The 22,803-nt window shown below is 37.5% G+C and overlaps 2 protein-coding genes across 11 annotated transcripts in view; both read left to right on the top strand.

Moving 5' to 3' along the window:
- The window catches only part of map4k4 (mitogen-activated protein kinase kinase kinase kinase 4), a 54,572-nt gene extending 48,527 nt beyond the window's left edge, over positions 1–6,045 (top strand). For all 10 annotated transcript variants that reach the window (XM_060875818.1, XM_060875824.1, XM_060875817.1 and 7 more), the window contains 6 exons: positions 598–732; positions 871–971; positions 2,310–2,459; positions 2,572–2,731; positions 2,955–3,094; positions 3,292–6,045. In XM_060875818.1, the coding sequence (XP_060731801.1) occupies positions 598–732; positions 871–971; positions 2,310–2,459; positions 2,572–2,731; positions 2,955–3,094; positions 3,292–3,375 (770 nt within the window). In that variant the 3' untranslated portion in view covers positions 3,376–6,045. The remainder of the gene's footprint in view (positions 1–597; positions 733–870; positions 972–2,309; positions 2,460–2,571; positions 2,732–2,954; positions 3,095–3,291) is intronic.
- Positions 6,046–10,210: 4,165 nt separating this feature from the next.
- On the top strand, positions 10,211–21,332 carry LOC132849871 (interleukin-1 receptor type 2). The gene is made up of 10 exons (XM_060875812.1): positions 10,211–10,333; positions 11,523–11,595; positions 13,566–13,821; positions 15,747–15,918; positions 16,053–16,236; positions 17,768–17,836; positions 18,451–18,516; positions 19,619–19,754; positions 20,661–20,794; positions 21,066–21,332. Exons 1-10 carry the CDS (start codon positions 10,313–10,315, stop codon positions 21,203–21,205), a joined length of 1,251 nt encoding a protein of 416 aa, XP_060731795.1. The 5' UTR covers positions 10,211–10,312; the 3' UTR covers positions 21,206–21,332.
- Positions 21,333–22,803: the final 1,471 nt, after the last annotated feature.

Here is a 22,803-nt window from a genome sequence, read left to right as displayed (position 1 = left end):
GGGTCCTGGTGTTCTGTTGCTTTAAAGGTTGTTGGTAGGATTTTATCATCCATGGACAATTTAATAAAAACAAACAAAAAAAACTATGCAAGAAGGTAGAACTTTGTACTGTGCTTGTACTGCTCCTGTTAAACATCAGTGGGGATTGGCTGGTGTCGTATCAGCCTGTAGCATACACAAAATCATTCTGGATTCTAAACATGGCCCATGATTAATAAATGTAATTTGCTTAGATTAGTTTTGTTCAAGTGCTTTCCCTTGTTTTATTTATTTATTTGTATATACTTAGATATATCTTTATCATTGAACAACAACTCCAGGACCTTAAATCATCGCCTGGATGATTGCACAGAATTTGTAGTACTGACTGAAATATGGCTGCTGTATCAAATACTTTCCTTTTGACAACTAAATGTGGATAATCAGCTGTCTACAACATTTTATTGGATCAGGGTGAACTGACTAACAGAGTAGTATCTTATTCTAACAGACTAACAGAGTTAGTTAGTGTTCCAGTCCTGTCTCAGTTTTAGTATTTTCTTATTTCTGCTTCATACTGACTTGCTTTCTTTTCCTTTTGTACCGTATCTTTCTCAGGGAAAAAGAATAAGTTGCGGGTTTACTACTTGTCCTGGCTGAGGAACAAGATTCTTCACAACGACCCAGAGGTGGAGAAGAAACAGGGATGGACCACCGTAGGGGATCTGGAGGGATGTGTCCACTACAAAGTCGGTATGTTCTCTCTTTCTCCTCAGAAGTGTGAACTCACCAGAGATAAAAGATCAGTTGGAAACACACTGAAGCAGCTGTAAGACATTTTAAAGTATTGTCAGATAACACTTGTATGCCTCATTTACTTTTAATTTTCAGTGAAATACGAGAGAATCAAGTTCCTGGTCCTTGCACTGAAGAACTCTGTGGAGGTGTACGCCTGGGCTCCAAAACCCTACCACAAATTTATGGCTTTCAAGGTCAGTAGGATTCATTTGAGAAGTCATTTAACTGATAGAAGAAAATAATTCTATTCTCTTTTATTACCTGGGATCAGTTTGATGCTTCAGAATGCTTTATTTTGCTTTGTTTTCATTATAATATTGACTTGTTCTGATTCCAGTTAGTCTTGGTACATTCCCACTACACTTCAGTCATACTCATTCCCTTATTGCTCCAGACGGATTTATAGTTTCTCTTATACATTTTACTCAGGTTTGTCCCCCACAGCAGACATAGTCACAAAGAAGCTTTACAGAAATGTATAAAGTCAGTATCTACATTGTAGATGAATCAGAGTTTCAACTGAAAGACTGGAGCCAATGATCACAGGGCTGTTGCCTTAACACCAGCATCATGTTCTAGCCTATCAGGTAGTATAGAATGGTCATGGGTGTCAAAAGCTACACTAAGATCAAGCAGCACCAGCAGGGAGACACAACTCTGGTTTAAAGCCAGTAACAGGTCATTTACCACTTTAACCAGTGCTGTTTCTGTGCTATGATGAGGCCTAAATTCTGAATGATCCATTTTATGTAGGTCTGAGTATAACTGCTGAGCTACAACCTTTTCTAGGATATTGGACATAAAGGGATGGTTTGATATTTGGCATATTTAATATTGGACAGCTGACAGGGGATTTATAATATTGGACAGAGTAATCAGGGGTTTGATAACAGCTAGATTAAAAGATTTAGGTACATATCCAGTGTTAAGGTACAGTATTATAATGTTGAAGAAACATTATAGTGCACAGTATGATTTGGATGAAGAAATGAGTCTGTCAAAGGAGAATAAACATTCAAATTCATGATCTGATACTGAAATCAGGGTTAATATTCAGGTAATGATATCTAGGGTTAATTATCCTATTGTCTTTTTTTTTTGATGGAGAAACGCTGATATAGCAGCACCAACAGGTTTCCTGTAGCTCCGGGGGCTCTTCTTCCCTACTGATTAAAATAGGAATAATTTAATTTAATGCTATTTACATTCTAATTTCTGAGCAGTCTTTTTTAAGGTGTGTGTGTAAGCGTTATACCAGGGTGCTATTTTCCTTCCAAGTCAAACTGCATTATCTAGAGTGTAGTGGGACGTTGACTGTAAGCATGTTGTCACCTGATTAGATTCTTTTGGGGTCAGATGGTGATCCAGTCATAGCTGAACCCTATTTTTCATTATTATCGCTAAAACTTTGTGTAGTAGCTGAAGAGCGGGTGGTATTTTAGGTTTAACAAGTGAAAGCAAATATATATTCGATTTATTTATTTAAATGACTTCTCTTAACTTTAGTTATAATGACAACCCTTTTGTCTCAGTCATTTGGTGACCTGGTGCACAAGCCCCTCCTAGTGGACCTGACCGTAGAGGAAGGTCAGAGGTTAAAGGTTATCTACGGGTCCTGCTCAGGGTTCCATGCTGTGGACGTAGACTCAGGAGCTGTGTATGACATCTACCTGCCCACTCATGTAAGTGTTAGAACAATAGCATTAAAAATTAAATGTTTATTTAGAGTCTTTATGCTGATACATACATTCAGTAAACATTCTGATTCTCTACTCTCTCTTGCCTGGCGTTTAGATCCAGACAAGTATTCAGTCGCATGCCATAATCATTCTGCCAAACACAGACGGTATCGAGCTGCTTGTGTGTTACGAGGACGAGGGCGTGTACGTCAACACCTACGGCCGCATCACAAAAGATGTAGTGTTACAGTGGGGAGAGATGCCAACCTCTGTGGGTATGTGACACACACACGCGTGCTTTTACAAGCTACTGCTTTAGATTTGGACTAGAAGAAGTTTAGAAGGATTTTGCTGATATGTTTTTTTTTTTATTCATTACATTGATCGAGTGCTTTTTTTTTTTCGTTTTTCCCCCTTCTCAAACAAATTCATAGAGTGTGAAATCTTGGAACAAGAGAAGTAAAAGTGTTTTCCATTTTCTTTTTTACCGTTTTTTAGCATATATTCGCTCCAACCAGATCATGGGCTGGGGAGAGAAGGCCATCGAGATTCGCTCTGTAGAAACCGGCCACCTGGATGGAGTTTTCATGCATAAGAGAGCTCAGAGGCTTAAGTTCCTGTGTGAACGCAATGACAAGGTGAGATTCATCCTCACACACACACACACACACACTCACACACGCAAACACACACACACACACACGCAAACACACACACGGTTTGAAAGCCAGCATTACTGTTGCTCAGTTTCCTCAGGGATTGTTGGAAGCCTCCATTTCACAATGAAGTATTTGTGGAATAACTATGCACTTAACCATTGTTTATTTATTCCCAGGTATTCTTTGCATCAGTGCGTTCTGGAGGATCCAGCCAGGTCTACTTCATGACCCTAGGGCGCACGTCCTTACTCAGCTGGTAAACACTCCCACTCCTCCTGGAATGACGACTCCCTTTTCACATGACGACAGTGTCAGGAAAACCTACAACCACCAACCAAGATCCTCAGTGTGATGAGCAGAAACCACATCAAGTTAAACGACTCAGCTGCTGTCGTAATCCAGACTGAGAAGCTGTATAGAAATTTCAATTTAGATAAAGTAAAAAAAGCACTCGTGTGTACGAGAGAAGGCCTCGGGTGAGAGTATTGATCTTACGGTATTATTGCTAGCCTGTGTAAATGTTTTCTTTCTGTAGAAATCCCAGATCGACCAAGTAGTAGAGTGACGCCAGAAATGTGCTGGGGAATACGTGAGAGTTTCAGGATGGAAAGAGGGAGAGAGAGTGAGTGTGTGTTAAGTAGGTCCCAGGAAAGTGAAGTTTATTTACGTTATGGACTGGTATGTGTGTGACGCATCTAGAATGGAGATGGACCATGAAAGAATATTTTAATGTTATTATTATTGGTACCATCATCATCATCATCATCATTATTATTATTATTCACTCAATATGTGGATTCTTATAATCTTCTACTTGTGATTTTTAAGGCTCGCATGTTCTCACTGTCCCCCGTGATATATATATATATATATATTATATGTGTGTATATCTATAAAAAATATATATTTTACTGGGGACAGTGTTTAATGTCGAAAGTTGTGCTACCGTAATATTTATAAACAGCAGAGAAAGTAACAAGCATGGACTTTCGCAGCTTAATTAGAGTGGCCCTGCCCATTCTCTCTCACCTGACAGGTGAGTCTCGGATCTCTCTCTCGCCTCTAGTTAGAATTTTATGGACTGTGTCTAAGATGGTGTACCTGCTGTGAATACATGACCTGAAATGGAAAGGGAATAGCGATGTCACCTCGCTGGTGTGTAAGCACGAGTCAGATAAACGAACACATCTGACACTGTAAAGGTTCTGCTCATTAATTAGGTGGACGACATTTCCTTTTTTCCCCACTCATGCCCAAAACATTTGATTTTAGAATTTTTCCAAATATATACGATGCACTAAGTGGGAATGTAGTGTGAAAATACTGTTCTTGTGCTTCAAGTTGAAAGGCATGACTCCACGCTGTTTTAGTTTCTTTATACAGTGTTTAACAGAGTAACAATAACAAACTGAGCCTGTCTGAGTCTATTGTGCGTGACTTTGGAGTTGTTTGCCGTCGTAACCGGTCCGTTACTTTGAAGAACATCATCTTTTCACGACGTCAAGTGTGTTCTGTTTCTATTAAATCAGACTGTAAGAGTTTTATTTGAAACTTTACCTCCTCAGTGTTACACATGAACCGTGGGATTTTCTCCCCCTTCTCTGTGAGTTCCTGGCAGGTGACCTGCCACTTGTTGATATTAAATGTGTTCCTTTATAGCATAACACACACACACACACACACACACACACACACACACACACACTGTTTTGTTACTGAAGGCATCTTCAGGTTCGGTTGTATGGCTGTTTTTGTGACTCTCAGAAGAGTATTTGCTCTCTCCACATACACACACACACACACCACACATACACACATCCATTTATTCATTCATTCATTCATTGGTCTTTTCTCTGTAGAGCTCTTTAATGTCTTTTATTACATCTTTATTTAGTCTTTATTACATTTAAGGCTTTATATTTTGTCAGTTCTTAAAAACACTGTCTGTAAACACACCACAGTTGCTTTTCCTGTGTGAGAAACACTAGTATCTCTTCAGTGCTCTTATCTAACTGACTTTCAGTTTCCAGTCCTTCAGTTTGGACACACAAATTCAGAAGATCTTGTGTGTGTGTGTGTGTGTGAGTGAGAGTGTGTGTGTGTGTGTGTGTGTGAGTGTACATGTACAATTTAATGAAGCTGAGCACTGTGGGTTTTTCTTGGGTCCATCATCACAACTATGTTTTCATATTTATCTCATCTTTTCCCTCCGGTTTTATACACACACACACACACACACACACTACATTCATCACCATATTTCTGGTTAGGTGCTTTTATTTAATCGTTCGTATAATTTTATTTAATGCTATAAGTATTAATTATTGTTCAAGTCGTTTGGATTTCCTTTCAGTTTCATGGCTGATTTCCGCTTGCGGTGTTTGCATAAGAAAATCAAATCAATTGTGCTGTAATGACAAAATGGAGAAACTTTAAGAGCTGATGTTAAGGAACCACTACATGAAATGCAAACATTTTCTGTTCTTCTGTTCTGTTTAAGAGCTTCAAGTGCTCCACTTCTAGGTATAGTTAAGAGAGTTAACTCTAGAGGTTTTCTTTAACGTCTGAGTTTAGTGCAGTCGTAATGTAGTGCTCACTTAATATAATCTTCACCTGTTGAGGAAAATGTTTACAGAGGCAGACGTTGAGCTACACTAACTTTCATTTAATTTATGTTTTCTCTTACAGAGCTCTTTGCTTTATTTTGTAATGACTTTTTTTGTCAGTATTTCTTCTCTCAGTTGTGTAAGGCTAATAACTCAGACAGATATGAATAATGCCGTTTCAGAAATGTTCCCGGCTGATCTGGATGTCTGTATTTCAGTCGTGGCACTGTATCGTTCGTCCTCTCTGTGTGTGGCAGGAAGTCCTGTATTTTCCTGATGGTCCTTTGTTTTTTTCTTTGAAAATAAACTCCTAAGGTAATTTAAGGATGCTTCTGTGTTGTTCTTTCTTTTCATGCTTTAGTGACGTTGAGGACGAAGCGCCCAGTGTTTGGATGTTTTCCTGTTCCACCGTTCATCCTGTTTATTTAATGATGTCACTTCCTCCTTTATGGTCACACACATTTTAATAAAATATCCTTTAAATAAATCACGGCATGTTAAAGAACTGAAATTAGAAAATCTTATTTCTGATGAATTAAAACTTATTTTAAAAGTTTGTTTGTACCTGTTAGAATGTTAGAAACCCAGAATGCACCTGATCATGGCTCTGATTTACACTTCCTCTGTGTGCTCTGAATGAACATCCCTCCTGATTCCTGTCGGTGTTGACACACCAGTATCATCCTATGGGAAACCGCATTAGTCAAAATTGTACATGTTTTTGTGGAGTAAAACGAGCTGTTGGTCGTGGACTAGTGGAATATCTGTCAGACTCCATCTTTAAAAATCCATTGATTTCTTATCCAGATTAACCACACAGATCAGCAGGTCTTTGGTGTCCATTAATCTGTCTCTGCTTCACCAGTTGGAGATTCTCTGACTCACTTGTCTAAACATCACTATCTGGCTCATCGGTTACTTAAGGTTGGTGGCTCAAGGCTCAGGGATGTTGTTCAGAAGATCAGGTTTCAAGCCCCAGCACTGCCAAGCTGCCACTGTTGGGCCCTTGAGCAAGGCCCTTAACCCTCACTGCTCAAGTTGTGCTGTATCATAGCTAACCCAGTGCTCTGACCTCAATCTGAAAAAAAAATTGGGACATGTGAAGAAAGAATTTCACTGTGCTGTAAAGTATATGTGACAAAATAAAGGCTTCTGTTCTTTATTCTTCCTGCTTCCAATACATCGACAACTGACCCTTCACTTGCTGCTCAATATATATCATACCTCTTAACAGGTAAGAGTGTGTGTGGTTGTGTGTTGTATATGATGTATGTATATTGGTGTGAGAGAGACTCGACATTAGATTTTGTAAAATGTTGCTGCTGTTCTCTAATTATTATAATCTAATTAATCTAGTTTTGGGCTTAAATATAACCAGTTTTTATTAAAGTATAAATTATACAGTTACTTCATTCATGTAATGAAGTTACTGCTTCCATTACGCCACAAAATGCTGACTTTTTGCTGATACTTCTTTGAATATGATGTCACATTTCCTTGACAACCAAACAAGAGCACTTGCGTGTTAATGTCATTTAGATTTTACAACGTCACAGGAGTTCCTGCTGTGTGTGTGTGTGTGTGTGTGAGAATTTTCATGGTGATGACACTGAGTGTCATTTGTATACAGGATGCCACAAGAAACTCTTGGAAGAATTTCCACAAAATGTAATTGTGTGTGTGCTCGGATATGATAATTTCAGACTTGTGTATGTAGAAGGTATGTTCCTAAAATGCCTAAAAAGGAAATCCCAGCGTGTGTTAAAGTTGTCCTGCAGCGTGTATTGCAGAGAGCACCGGCTGTGACTCCTTGCTCTGGTTTGATGCGGTACGCGCTGTTGCTCTGCCGTGTTTCCGCTGCTTGATTCATATCTGAACTCGAACTTCTTCCTCCTCATGTTGTTTGTGTGATGAGATTCCTGCTGTCATGTTTATTACACACATGCTCAGCTTTATACAAACTCTTACATGAGCTGCGCCAGAGTTCAGATCATGTAAATAATCTGTTTATTACCAAGAATTTCTAAAATGTAAAAATATTTAAGCTTAAAATAATCATATAAACCAATTAGACATAACACAAAAACCACCTGCTTAGTATTGAGTGTAAGTCACTGCTTAAAATACCTCTGACTCTCCAAGACCTGATGGCGTTTGGTAGCCAAGTGGTTAATGTGTTGGGCTATGAATTGGAAGGTTGTGAGTTCGATCCCAGGTCCACCAAGCTGCCACTGTTGGGCCCCTGTGCAAGGCCCTTAACCCTCAATGACTCTGGATAAGGGTGTCTGCCAAATGCTGTAAATGACTTTACTAGACCTGAACTTCACCCATGTCAGCAGAAGGTTCTTTACATTGGACTCGATTGTCCAGCACATCCCATGTACAGTGGAACAGACTCTGATCTGGGGATTTGGAGGACAATCCACACCGTGAACTCTGTCATGTTTCTCACACTGTTGCCGCGCCATTTCTGTAGTGTGTCAGGGATCATTGAACATTGACCATGAACACCGTTGCTATGAAGGTGTAAATTTGATCTGCAACAGCAGATCAGATCAGGCATATATGTGGTACATGTCAGAGGAACATTTCATGCCTCCTAGACCACCACCAGCTCCATAGTGCATCCTGGTGCCATCTCTTCATCAGGTAAGAAGATGCACACAATGTTAAAGAAACCAGGATTCCTCAGACCAGACCTCATTGATCCATGGTCCAGTTTTGATGTCCACTGTAGAAGCTTTCACTGATGTTCTAGGAGTCCTCATGGTCCCTCTGACTACTCTGCAGCTACACAGCTCCAGACTCATCAAACTGTGATGCTCTCTGTGATCGGACTCCTTTCTATCACAGCCAGCATGCACTTTCTCAGAAGTTTGTGCTGCAGAATAGAATAGAATAACTTTAACCTGTTCAACACTCAGCCTATTTTTAAGGCCTCTTGCTTAAAAACAACATGCTTAGATTATAATGAGTATATAATGAGAAACTACACAGTGGATCTGAATAATTCTAATACTTAGAATGTCAGAAGGGAGAGAAGAGTCAGAGAAGATGGAACACAGAAAAAAACATCCTCATCCTGAAACTCATCCTCATACCAGTGGAATGTACAGAATCTGTTGTGTTTGTAACGTAATGGCCGATCGCTGGTGTCATCTTTGCGCAATGTTTACACAGTTTTTTTGTCTGTTTATTTAACTGCTTGGTGTTAGAATTGTGTTTTGTTTAGGTGGAAATGGTACTTGTTTAGTACTTGTAGTGTAGTCGGAGAACTGAGCTGCTTCCTGTCCTGCTATGCTTCATGTGTAGATACATTCAGGCTTTTATGCTTAAGAAAAGTATTTATAATTTCTGTCCTTGCTAAGGGGTTAATTGCTAATAATTTGTCTTAGCAGCTAGATACATAAATAAAAATACAGTATGGATTAAAAAAAATGTATAATGATAGAGTAATGAACAAAAAGCCTTTACTCGTCACGTGTGCCATCGATCGATACATCACAATATGTTCTTTGTTGAATTTTATTTAGTTATTCCTGCTTTGAGATCTGACTGTAACGAGATGATCGTTATTCATGAGTCGTATAAATAATAAACAGTTTCCTGAATACACTTCTGTTATCATCTAGTTTAGTACTAAATAGGAGTGTTCAGCATTTTCTCAGATCAGTCTTAGACTTAAACGCCATTAAGGTTAATGTTACTGTGTTCATTAAATAATGTTAACTGTTTTTATGTCTGTTTCTTTCTTTTTTTTTTTACATCAAACTCTTACATAAATACACAATGACAAAAATCTTTAACATTGCTTTAACATTTGAGTGAGAGAGAGAAAGAGATGGTCTATGTATAGTTATTAGATAATAGTAAAAGTTCCCACAGTTTTACGGAAGCAGTTTTATTCAGCCAGCAGTTGCATAAGTATCGTAAAAATTTCACATGAACACAAAATTAAAAAGGCAGAATTTTTATTGTTATTGAAATGTTATTAGTTTAATGAGCACACTGAGGTATTATGTGTATTATAATGTCATACTAGCCAGAAACAATACTGTGTTGTATTTCTGTAAGATTTGATGCAAAATGTTCAGGCTTTTTATTTTGTTCCTTATTTTAAAACCATCTATAAGAGCTTTGTGTGTCAGATCTACTGGGGCAGATTTAACCATCTGCTTGTCAAAGTCAAGCTGCAGAACAAGTGTGATGTCATGGATTTTCTGTAGAGACTGACACTGTTCATATACACACTGTTCTACAGATGTGTGTCATGAAGTGTGTGTGTGTGTGTGTATGTGTGTGTCTGTTTGTTTTGTATGTGTGTGTCATGGAAAGGAATTTCCAGGCTCCTCTGAGGAACCTTAAAAGAGCTCACAGTTGAAGGTTTTCCCAACCGCCACCTACACAGTCCACACGTCGAAGCGAGGAAAAAGGAACCTGCTCACGTCTTAAAGTCTCCTCCTTCATCATATGTGCATATATCTGTGCATGTCTTTATCAGTCTCTCTCTCTCTCTCTCTCTCTCTCTCTCTCTCTCCATCGAGCGCTCTACCATCACCAGCACCTTTTCAGTCTAATCCTCACCTTCACCATGATTACCTTCAAAAGCCAGGTGAGAATTTAATCTTTAACAATAAATTGAATGTAATTTATTGATCTCTCAAAGGAAATTTAGTGTGTGTGTGTGTGTGTGTGTGTGCAAGAGATAGCAGATATTCAATATTTGTTCACAGAAAACGGTCACTGAAAAATTGTTTGAATTAATATAGAATTAATTGCAGTATTATTCAACAAAATGTGGTTAAACAGAAAGAATCTTTTTTATTATTATTATTATTATTATTGGAAGTAAAAACCTTGAAATGACTGAATACTGTGGATTATTAAGTTGTTTTTTTTCCCAGGCAGTTAATTTTTTTTAGATAAAATATATCAAATATTTGTTTTTGTGAATCCTGTTCTATCAATTAGAATCTTTTCTTTATGCAAATGACATCATACAGCGCTAGTAAATATAAATATCGAACGAAAGGTAAAAGCTGTCTTTATATAAAGCAGAGGTACAGATGATCAACAGTTCTGAATTTACTGTACAACATTTGAACTGAACTGAAACTCAGACTATACTTTCAGTTTATAGATTGAAACATTAAACCTATGAGGATTTTTCCACTTATCATTTTTGCTTCTCATGATTGAGTCCAGAAAGTTCATGAGAGTCTCAATCTCTTCTTTAACTGGGCTCTAAATCAGTGCTTCTCAAAAAAACATTGGAGGTGTCCAGTGGTTCGTAAAGCATAGCCAGAGCGTTCTTCTTATTTATTTATTTATTTATTTATTTATTTATTTATTTATAATGTACTGTAAGTTTTATTAGCTCACTTGTGTTGTGGTGAATCTGAACCTCAGTAACTCATCCGTGTGGTGGAAAGATCAGGAAGAAGAAACTAGCTCTAGTAAATGGAATAAAATATAGTTGCACATGTTTTAATAATATTTATCATTTTTACTAGTAAACTTAAGCACTGAGTTTTTTCTCAGCATGTCTTTCTAAAGAGCAAAACCTGAAACATATTAACAGTGTTTATGTTTAATTGTTTAAGTTTAGGAAGAGAAAAATCTCTGTATCTCTTTAATAAGTCGACAAATTATTAACTCTCTTTTATTCTATAAGTCAGAGTCTGTGGGGTTTATTTGTGTTAAAGGGGCTGTCTGAAAAGTAGGAAAGTCCCACAGTACATGACCTGTGACTGATCTGGTGTGTGTATGTGTGTGTTTGTGTGTGTTCTTCTTTCACTCAGTGTGTTATAGGTTTCAGCGTGTGGATTATCTTGTCCTGTGGACTCTCCCCTGTCTGCGCAGTGCCTGTGAGAGGTAACGTACTGTATGTGGAAATGTTGTATGGTGGGTTTTAGTATGGTGGGTTTGTGGATTTTAGTAAGAGTTAATGTAACAGGTGAAGTTATGTCATGTTTTTTTTTTATTATTATTATTATTATTATTATTATTATTATTATTATAAGAAATCTTGCTGGCATCATAATGGTACCTCCAGACACGACAAGTACAGGTAAATCCAGGACAGGACGGATCAGACAGACAGTCCTGCTTTCTACACACAGGAATATTACGGCTGTTTGGAGTGAATTTGATTTGTTTTTCTCCGCAAATCCATCAGTTAACAAATTGATTAGTTTTCTAAAACAGAAATATTTCCTTTATTAAATCCAGTGATTGTGTTTCTGTAGGTAATAACAACTGAACCTGAACCATAATGAACTCAAACCGTTCAATAAAATAACTTTGCATTTGATTGTAAAAAAAATATATATTTAAATATTTAGGTCTAAAACCTGCAGTAAGCATTTCTGACCGGTTACTGAAGCTAAATGAAAGATTAACACCAGTGTCAACATAGAAAAACTAGTTTCCAGACTCCAGTCACTCTCATCATTCACCTGAGAGAGCAGACAATGCTTTCCTCCAGGGTTCAGAATCCTGTTCAAGAAAACCTTTGACCGTATTTATTATTTAAAATTTTCTGGGTTTTTTAATTTGTTTTGTTTTTTAAATTCAGGAGACTCTGACACATTGCATCTGGATATAAGCTCTATTGTTTGCGGTGATACCGGTAAAAATTTTAGCAAACAGATACTGTAATAAAATCAGGATAAAAGGATATTTTCAACAAAAGTTAATACAAATAGTAGGTGCAGTCTTTTTTTTAAATTAATTAATTAATTAATTAATTTTGATTTATTTACTTGCTTATTTGTTTGGTTTGTTTCTAAAGAAATTATAGTTTAATATTTTCATTATTTTATACAGATTTCATACTTAATTTTTGTTAAGAACATGACAAGAAAAAACCTCAATTTAAAAACAGAAACAGGTGAAAATTTATTTTGTAAATTTATTGTAAAATTCAACATTCTCCATTGTTATTAAAACAAAATATATCATCCAGATACCTATGGATGGTTTACTGTTTCTGAACTTTCTGGAATTGAACAAAACCCAAAACTGAAAATAATCAGCATCATGATGAAATTGCTGCATTATGATGTCACCTATAAACAGGTTTCGGAAAAGACTTGGTTGTTCTAAAAAGCAGTTTCTAAACTTCCTCTGTCATGTTAGATAGAAACGTTTCCAGAAAGTCTCAATTGAGAAGTTTGGGAAATCATGGCCTAATGGTTAGAGAGTCTGACTTCCAACCCTAAGGTTGTGGGTTTGAGTCTCGGGCTGGCCATGACTTAGGTGCTCTTTAGCAAGGCACCGAACCCCCCCAACTGCTCCCCGGGCGCCGCAGCATAAATGGCTGCCCACTGCTCCGGGTGTGTGTTCACGGTGTGTGTGTGTTCACTGCTGTGTGTGTGCTCACTGCTGTGTGTGCACTTTGGATGGGTTAAACGGAGAGAACAAATTCTGAGTATGGGTCACCATACTTAGCTGTATGTCACGTCACTTTTCACTTTCATGATGAACTCGAGTCATATGGCTGTAAGTACTGTGGAGTTCAGGAAGATTCCGCAAATTACTGTTTGTTAGAATAAAATGAGTTTTTATTTACTGTATCTGTAGTTATAGTGGTAGGGTTTATAGGAATGGATGGATTGTTGGAAAGAAATTAAGAAACCCATTCTGGTTTGACCACGTCCACTCCTATTGCTCACTTCTGGTTTAAATCCCAGTACATTAATACAAATATTTTGCTAGCTAAACTAAGCCAATAACTAACTGCAATAATAAAATTGTTACTGTATGTTTCTGTTATTTTTTTATGAACTGCTTCGGTCCACGTTGTTGTCCCAAAAACTTATAGACACCTATGATCTTTCTAGCTGGTTGTGAGGTGATTGGTGAAGAGATTGAGGATTTCCACGCTCAGGGAGAAGCTATGGCCATCACATTTCCCATTCTGGAAGCTAACATTTGGTACAGGGAACTTCCTGAAGACAACAGCACCGTGTTCCAGTTGTTCCACAGCAAGCATCATGACCTCAGTAAACAGGCTCACAGGGTCGTACAGCAGGGTCGAACCCTCTGGCTCCTCCCTTCTCTGTCCTCAGACTCGGGAACATACACCTACGTGTTCAGGTAGGTTCAGAAAAAGGTTCAGCTGTAATATTGAGAGTTAAACTTTAACTCCACTGTTTCTCTATGAATACATCCATGTCTAATCTCCTTTAACGTATTTCTCACATTTTAGCTTTTAACAAAAGCACATAATATGACACTAAACGCAGAACTGCAGATAAACTCTTACAAACTAAAGGTTTCTTTATAAATACTATTTTAGTTTTCTTTAGACATGTTTCTCGCCTGAAGTGTGTGTTTTTTCACATTAAGGCTACAAGGCTAATGTAGCTAACATATAATGTAGATAAATCATCACACACTCACCTCAAAGCACAGCTAGCTTTAAGATCAGTTCATTTTCAGTCTTATCCATTTTAGTCCATTAGTCCATTTTCAGACTCCTAGTTTTAGTTGTATAGCTCTTTTAACACTGGACATTGGGAAAAGCAGCTTGACAGGAATATAAAAATTCAGAATATAAAGGATCAAATGTTAAATTGAAATTTCTATTCATCCCTAATGAGCAACCGGAGGCATTAAAATTCACACAAAATATCAGGCTGATTCTTTATTTAAAAACTAAATGAAACCTACAAATACAATGTAGTATAATAATACAATAATCATGCAAAGGACGGCATATATTAGTTCTGTGTAACAAAGCAAAACCTCACCTATCGAGAAGGAAAAAAGCGTCTTAAGTAAAGTTGGCCACATATTCACAGATTGGAGATTCCTGAGTCAATAACTCCTGAGCTAAACGCTGTTACTACACAAATAACACCTCTTTTCTATCGTAGTAATGTAGAGAGGCAGCTACAACTCAGTTTTCATCAAAATCAGCTTTCCTCCACGGTGGACAAAATACACAAGTCTCTGTGTGCGGACGACTGTGAGACAGATTCCAAGGGACTGTCGGTCTGCAAAGTGCAAAACCCGAAAAGCGAATACTACAAAAACAGTCAATAACTTCACTGTAATACACTGTACTGTCACCAAATTCAGCTCACACATCACTGATGTCCTGATAGTTATACTACAACACTTATTTGGGGGAAATGTCTTTTTGTATCATTTTAATAATTTTTTTAATATGAAAATATTAAACTCCAATCTGTGAATATGTGGCCAACTTCCTGCTCCTTCAGTTCTCTCCAGTGCTGGAAAGCTGATCCTATATTAACACGGTCCTACTTTCTTCGCTTTCTTTCTTTGTTTTTATCCTCCATGTCAATGTTAAAACTGCTTTCTGCTAATGTCACACATGCGCACTGAACACTGTCTCTGCCCATATTGACAAGACCCGCCCCTTTCTGCTACAAATTAGTTTTGTTTTTGTTTTGTTTACCGGCCCGACTCAGTTTTCTGAAGCATTTATCAAACAACGGAGACCCCAATTTTAAGGAATGAATCAATATCACAAATCAGTTATTTTTTTCTTCTCAAAATGCTTTATTCCTCTTAAATCAATGCAAAAGAAAGATAACACATAGTTTTTATCCATTTATAGTTACATTTATAGTACGACAAGTTACATTTAGAATTTTGACACTGGAGACTCCTTCATTACCCTATCAACTGTTAAACGTTTTCTTTTTATAGCAAGGAGTATGTGTAGATTACAGTATGTGGAGTGTCAGCAGTACCGGTCCATGCAATACAGATCCCGCTGTTACTATGGAAACGATTAAGCATTAGAACAAGAGCATTAATACTGAAGAGATGTTGGAGATCATCTTCTCTTTTAGAGGGATTTAATCAGTACTTCCTGACCAATCAGAATCGAGAATCAAACAGTGCTGTATTGTTTTATTTATTTAATACTGTCTAAATAAAGCTTCTTCACATCTGTTAACCTTTACACTCCAGTGCACTTAGACCCTCAGAGTTGAGATTGTGTCGTGTTTTCTGACGTGTGTGTGGTGTTTTTGTCGACCATTTAGCAGCGACACCTTCTGCCTAACTGGAAGCTTCACTGTGACCATTTATGAGAAAGGAAAAGAAGACATGGAGATGATGTCATATCCTGTTTCTTCAAAACCAGGCAAGGACCTGACCATCGAGTGTCCGCACATTAACCATTTCAACAGGCTGGAAAGTTCACACTGGTTCAAGGTGCGTGTTTTGTGGAGGCTTGTTTAGTAAGAGGAAGATAGACTATATGTTTGTCTAGACTAGGGTTGAACCACAATCCTGAAACTTCCTACAAGTATACTGTATCAGTGCTCAGTTACACTTGTTATGTCCAGGGTTTTCACGCTGGTGTTCCGTTAATAAACGAGACACGTTACACAATTTTGTCAGGAGACAAATTGAGTCTGACCATCAGAAACGTTTCGGCAGAAGACGAGGGCCTGTACACCTGCTGGCTGATGGTGATTATCAACAACGAACAATACAACGTTAGCAGGACCTGGAAACTACGAGTGCTGTGTAAGACCAGAACCTCAGAAGCATTATGCAGTCACATACACGACATCATACAGACAACAGGACACGAGAACTGAGGACACTTATATATATTTATATATGATATATCACATCTAACCCTGATGAGCAAGCTGGAGGCAATGGTGGCAGGGAAAAACTCCTGATGAGATGATATTAGGAAGAAACCTTGAGAGAATCCAGGATAAGGAATTTTTTCCTCACCACCGTCACCTCTGACTTGCTCATTAGGGATTAATTTATATGTTTATAATTTGTCCTGAGCCTATATAGATTCCTGTAAAGCTACTTTGATGTGCAATACAAATGTATACAAATTTATTAAACTGAATATAGAGTACAGAAGGCTTTAGAACCATATTAGTTTATGCTCATCCAGCATTATTCAGTCTAAATGTAGAAATATGTCTTATTCTTTACTCAACAGTGTTTTAACAGTGCTTTAGGTTACCTTGAGTTATTGAGTAAAAGCAGTAGTGATGATGATGATGATGATGATTATATATATTCCAGGTGATAGTTAGTTAGATGTGAGTTAGCAGTGTACTAGAGTCTAATATTGGAATGAAGTGAAATAAATAGAGACAGAAAGACGAAACCTAGATGCCACATTGGGCAAAAACAGACAGGTCATCAGTCTTCCAAGAGGCAACTTTCCATTGAGTCGACATAAACTCCACAAATTAACAAAACCCCAAAACTCCTATTTTATTGTACATGAAATATTCTGAGTTTGAACACAATCTCACCATCAGTAACAGCCTCCAGTGGCTCTGTATTTACATGGGAAAAGTTTAAAGTCTATAAAGTTTATAAAAATCAGCTGAAAGTTAATGATTAGGGATAAATTGAAATAATGATCAGTGTCCATTGTTTAATGTGCGATATAAATAAAACTTAATTAAATCGATTTGATTGAATTAAATGAATAGACTTACACTGGCTTGTGATATGCAGCCTGGTTCTCTGAGTGATTTAAAACAGATAGAATTTTATCTTGATTCTTAATAATAATCAAAAATTCTATTGCACAGTTTTAAAAATACATTTAAAATAACAATATGTAGCAAATTATTTTTCTTTTCTAACAGATGATGCAATAAAAACGGTTATTCAGGAATTTTTTTTTAGACAGTGATGTAAAAAAGACAAAATTTAAATGTTAAAATTGAAATTCTTAGTAGCTGAAGTGAGAGTTAAAAAGCAACAAGAATTTATAATATATATTAAACTGCCTGAGGTTTTTTTTTTTCATCATATACTAGACACTAAAGGCATTTGGGTCTCATTAAACAGCTTTAGTTTTTATTTAGAACTGTTTTTCTTAACAGGGTCCAAGCAACTTGATATTAAAACATGAATAAAATGACAGCTGAAATGTGTTTGATTATGAACAGTTTCTAACAGAGTAATGACTGAATAATTACATCATGCATTCTTCATAGAGGCGCAGAAAGTCAGTGTGTTACTTCTAGCTCGTGTCATTAAATCAATTTATCGTGTCTTTTTTTTCCAGCTCCAGTAACCAGCGTCCCGGAGACGCACACAGAAGCCACCACCAGATCACGAGAAGTTACTCAGACATGTGAGTGATGTTAGACATATACGTGTGTGTGTGTGTGTGTGTGTATACAGTACAAGTTTGGCAAAAGGGGTTTGTGTAACCTTTGTGCAAAATGCTGACAACACCTACATTTCATTTTAGAAAAATAAAACATTTCGTATGCACTTTATAATGTTCCTTTAGTATCATTTCAAATTATTTCCCCTCCTTCTGTAAGAGATGGATGTCAGTTTCTCAGCCGGGAACATTTTTAACTGTAAACTACCTGCCTCAGCTCCTCTCAGTACAGGTTTATACTCTATTTCCTGAACATAATCTATAACGTTTTCATATATTAGGCTTATTATCTAAAAGTGTGTGTTTTCAGTATGCACACATTATTAGTATGGGACTAATAATGTCATTAATTAAAAAACACTGTAATAATGTAAGTTACAAGTCACAGACCCCCTGGCTGGGCTTCGTCCTCTCTACGCTTTCACATCCTCTCATCTGTTTGGTCTTGGATTTATGCTTTTGGTTGATAAATTGTAAAATAGAAAAAAGCAGGCATTGCAAACATTCATTTTGAGCTACATCATATACTGTACTGTGATATATTTTGTGTGTGTAATGTTGTGAACGTTTCCTTGCAGCTCCCATCCTACCACCTCTTCACATAACCACTCCTGTAAACGGCTCTGTGGTTGAAAGTAGTCTCGGTGAGTTTCATCTCTTTTAATCAGTGACCAGACAGATCACATACAAGCTAAAACAGCATGATGCACACAAAACGTAATGACTAATCATAGCACTGAGTGATGAATGATCTATTATGGTGTATGTAACATCGGGTTTCAGTCATCAAGCAGCACAGTGTGATACACAGGCAACGAAGCAGTGCATTGTGGGTAATATGGAAAAATATGAATATGTGAATAATTCCTGGGATAGTCTCCAGATCCACCGCAGTTCTGACCATTATAAAGTACTTAGCTTTAAAACACTTTAACTTTGGAATAAATAATGGAAGAAATGATGTGTGAACAACATGTGAGATGTATTTTAATAGTAAAGTTTCTGGAAGCATTTTATAACACTTGAGGCATGTTGTTTGTTGGCATATGGAGTCACTGTTACCATTATAAAGAACATTATTTCTAATAACTTCATGTCCCACAGCAATAATATAACGTAATGACAGCGATAAAGCACTGAGGCTTCCATGAGACTTTTCCGTGACAAAATACATCTTAACTCTGACCGTTAAAAAGCACTGACACTGGTGACTCCTTCCATAAATGATCAACACAACCTTTCAAAAGTTTGGGATCACTTTGAAATTTCCTTGTTTTCCAGTTGGGGCGTTCCACTACTGTTTCTGCTCTGGTTAGAACCAGTTTACGCTGTTCTATGATGGGAATAGCTCTCAACATGGTAAGATATCTTACCATGAAATGAGAGAAAGTTTTTTTTTCTGGCCATTGTGTGCAAGCAGGGACTTCAGAAATACTGGCTGTGACATAACTAAGAGACAGAAGGAATAAAACTAAAATTAGTAAAACTATTAAATAAATAAATAAATAAATAAATAAATAAATAAATACAGTACATGTAAATAAAGGTGGATTTATATACTGTATGCAGCTCTAAGTTGTGGATCTGTTCATTATAGTGTGTGTAGAACTATACACACACACACACACACACACACACACACACACACACACATGCAGTGTTCATGTAAAAATGTTAATAAAAGAAAAATACACTGGAACATATATTTTTGTCTCATTGTGTTTGTTTGATGTCGCTTGTGTTCAGGCTCCAGTTTAGTGATCCAGTGCAAGGCGTTTGTGGGATACGAGTCAGCCGACGTCACCGAGCTCACCTGGCTAGTGGATGGCCAATCAGTGGGTGGCTCTCATCTGCACGGTCGAGTGTTTCAGGAAGCCAAGAGGTGATAGTTCAAAACCCTCCACATTCACTAGTGCAGCCCTGACAAAAAACACATCAGATATTAGTAAATAAAACAATATCTTAATTTCCTCAAATGTTACAGTACAACATTCACACTGCTTCTAAATGTAGGTTAAAAAAAACTAAAAGATGAGTCAGACGTAAGAATTTATATGGCGTATATTAAGATATTAATTTAGTTGGGATGTGGTAGCATAGTGGTTAAGGTGTTGGGATACCAATTGGAAGGTTGTGAGTTCAATTCCTACTTCCACCAAGCTGCCACTGATGGGCCCCTGAGCAAGGCCCTTAACCCTCAATTGCTTAGTTGTATAAAATGAGATAAAATATAAGTCGCTCTGGATAATCACTATCTGGATAATTTCGCTCTGCTAAATGCTGTAAAGGTAAATGTAAATATTAATAAAGGAATAGTCATAATAATAATAATTGGCTCTTTTTGGGTGTCATCTATATTTAGAATGTAATGGTTTCAAGATTCTAGTCAAAAACGTATACATACTATATATACTTAAAAGCATGACCATCACACCCATGTGATTCATCTCCAAAAAAAAAAACAATTGTACAGCATCTCTGTATTCTGTAGTTTTGCAGTTTCCCTTCAGTGGAAGTACAAACAGTGTTTTAGCATGATGTTGTCCCTGTGCACAAAGCCACTGAGTTCCATGAAGACAGGGTGTAGAGTTTGAGGATGGAGTGGAAGAACTGGAGTGTCCTGCTGATCATAGAGCAGATCACATGGATCACAAACCTTCAAACTATATACTAACTATCTGTTCTTTTGAAAAACAAAATTAGGGAGGAAAATGAGAGTACTATGAAGTGTAATCCTCTGAAGTGGGAGTTAATGGGGATTAATGAAGCGTCCTGTATCTGTCCGCAGGGTGTCAGCTGGCCATGTGGAGGCGCTACTGGTCTTCCTAGAAGTGCATAAAGAGGACACGAGGGCCGAGCTGAAGTGTGTCGCTCTAAACCTGTCAGGAAAACAGGAAGTTGTCATACAAATTAAACTGGAAGGTAGGTGTACATTACATGTGTAAATGAAGATGGAAAATATGGAATTTGATGGAATCTCTGTCTAAAATTATATCCTACATCCTTTTTAACCCTTTCAAGCACCACTCCAACAGTCCTGTTAAAGTTATTAAATGTCAAATAAATAAAGGAGATATTTATTTAGCATTGATGGAAGAAGTCTCCAATGTGACCTCTTTTATACTGGCTTCAGTATTCATGTTCATGAGCAATATTAGACTGCACACTATAACTGAACTGTCTCCCATCACAGACTCCATGTTGCCGTGGTTAGTGGTGGCTCTTGTAGCCTCCGGCTTCTTCATGCTGGTTCTGTGTGTGTTTGTGCAACTGCTGTGCCGCCAACGACGCAAACACGACTACATCCTGGCTCGACAGAACAGCACATTTTAAATACCTGGCTTCTTTCAATCACACAGTTTACCTTTTATTTGTTTTTTTATTAGATTTTTTGTAATAAGTCTTAAATGTGAATGAACAGTATAAACAATATCTGTACATATAACACCATTTGCATTGTCTTCAATAAAAATAAAAGAAAACACTAATTCTGTACGTCTTGTTTTCTTGATATATTTCTTTTACACAGCCTGTATTACCTTTAAATCATTCATTCATTCATTCATCTTCTACCGCTTATCCGAACTACCTCGAGTCACGGGGAGCCTGTGCCTATCTCAGGCGTCATTGGGCATCAAGGCAGGATACACCCTGGACAGAGTGCCAACCCGGAGGGCACACACACACACTCTCATTCACTCACGCAATCACAAACTACGGACAATTTTCCAGAGATGCCAATCAACCTACCATGCATGTCTTTGGACCGAGGGAGGAAACCGGAGTACCCGGAGGAAACCCCCGAGGCACAGGGAGAACATGCAAACTCCACACACACAAGGTGGAGGCGGGAATCGAACCCCAACCCTGGAGGTGAGGCGAACGTGCTAACCACTAAGCCACCGTGCCCCCCACCTTTAAATCAGTAAATGGCATTTAGACTCCATCATGAACTATCTTACTAACAGGAAGCTTCTTAAAAGCCTTTTAAACTCAGACCCAACCACACACGTGAATTACGTGACAAGTTAACTGCCTTTCAGGCTAAAACATTCTGATCCTCTGCAAAGCCCTTGTCTTACAAACATCTTGCGTAAAGAGAGCTTGGTAAAGACACCAGCAAGGAAAAGAGGATGTAGACGGTAAGAACATTTTGCGCAAGATTAAGACTGTTGTTAGTAGAAGATTTGACTTCACTTTAACCTTACTGATTGGATGTAGGTACAGAGATAAGTCCCAGTCAAACCTACTGTAATTAGAGTTAGAGTGAATATTAGATAATCCAATCATGTTATGTTACCATCTTTATGTCAAACACTAGATCTGTTGTAAATACTGAATTTTAATAGAATTAAAAAAAATGGATGTAGCAATTTGGTTTACTCCACACACACACACACAAAGAAGAATTACTTGGTATTGATATTTGGTTTATTTGACTTCTCAATCACCAAATTAGGATGATCCTACTTGTTTACACTGTTCGGCACTGTTTCTGTTTATCGCCTTTTGTGTATATTCTTTTTTGTATTGTCTTGAAATTTTTTGTCTGCACTATCTTTTGTCCTGCACTGTCTTGTTTGTCTTGTCCTGCACTGTTTGCACCAGGTTGCACAGTTGCACTTTATGTGGCTAAGACTTAATTACTAAGTCCTTAGCTCTGTATTTATTTTATGTACTGTAGCATGGTCCTGGTCCTGGAGAAACGTTGCCTCATTTCACTGTGTAACAGCTATATATGGTTGAAATGACAGTAAAAGCTTCTTGACTTGACTTGCCTTGAACATCTAACTACCCCATTTACTGTAACCTGCTTCCTGCTACGTATACAGATGGTGTATCTCTGGTGACTTCAACTATCTCAGAGTCCATGACATCTGCCTAGATAAAAAACTCGGTCAGTTGGTTCAGAACATCAGAGGTGAAGTCAT

This window comes from Tachysurus vachellii, chromosome 8, assembly GCF_030014155.1.
Source record: "Tachysurus vachellii isolate PV-2020 chromosome 8, HZAU_Pvac_v1, whole genome shotgun sequence".
Classification (NCBI taxonomy): domain Eukaryota; kingdom Metazoa; phylum Chordata; class Actinopteri; order Siluriformes; family Bagridae; genus Tachysurus; species Tachysurus vachellii.
Note: the sequence above shows the minus strand (reverse complement) of the source record. Positions and strands in the feature narration are given on the sequence as shown.

Excerpts from the sequence above, each read along its gene's own strand:
- LOC132849871 (XM_060875812.1), top strand. The coding sequence starts at position 10,313 with ATGATTACCTTCAAAAGCCAG. Across the intron at positions 10,334-11,522 it reads TGATTACCTTCAAAAGCCAG|TGTGTTATAGGTTTCAGCGT; the intron begins GTGAGAATTTAA and ends TCTTTCACTCAG. Across the intron at positions 15,919-16,052 it reads AAAGTTCACACTGGTTCAAG|GGTTTTCACGCTGGTGTTCC; the intron begins GTGCGTGTTTTG and ends TGTTATGTCCAG.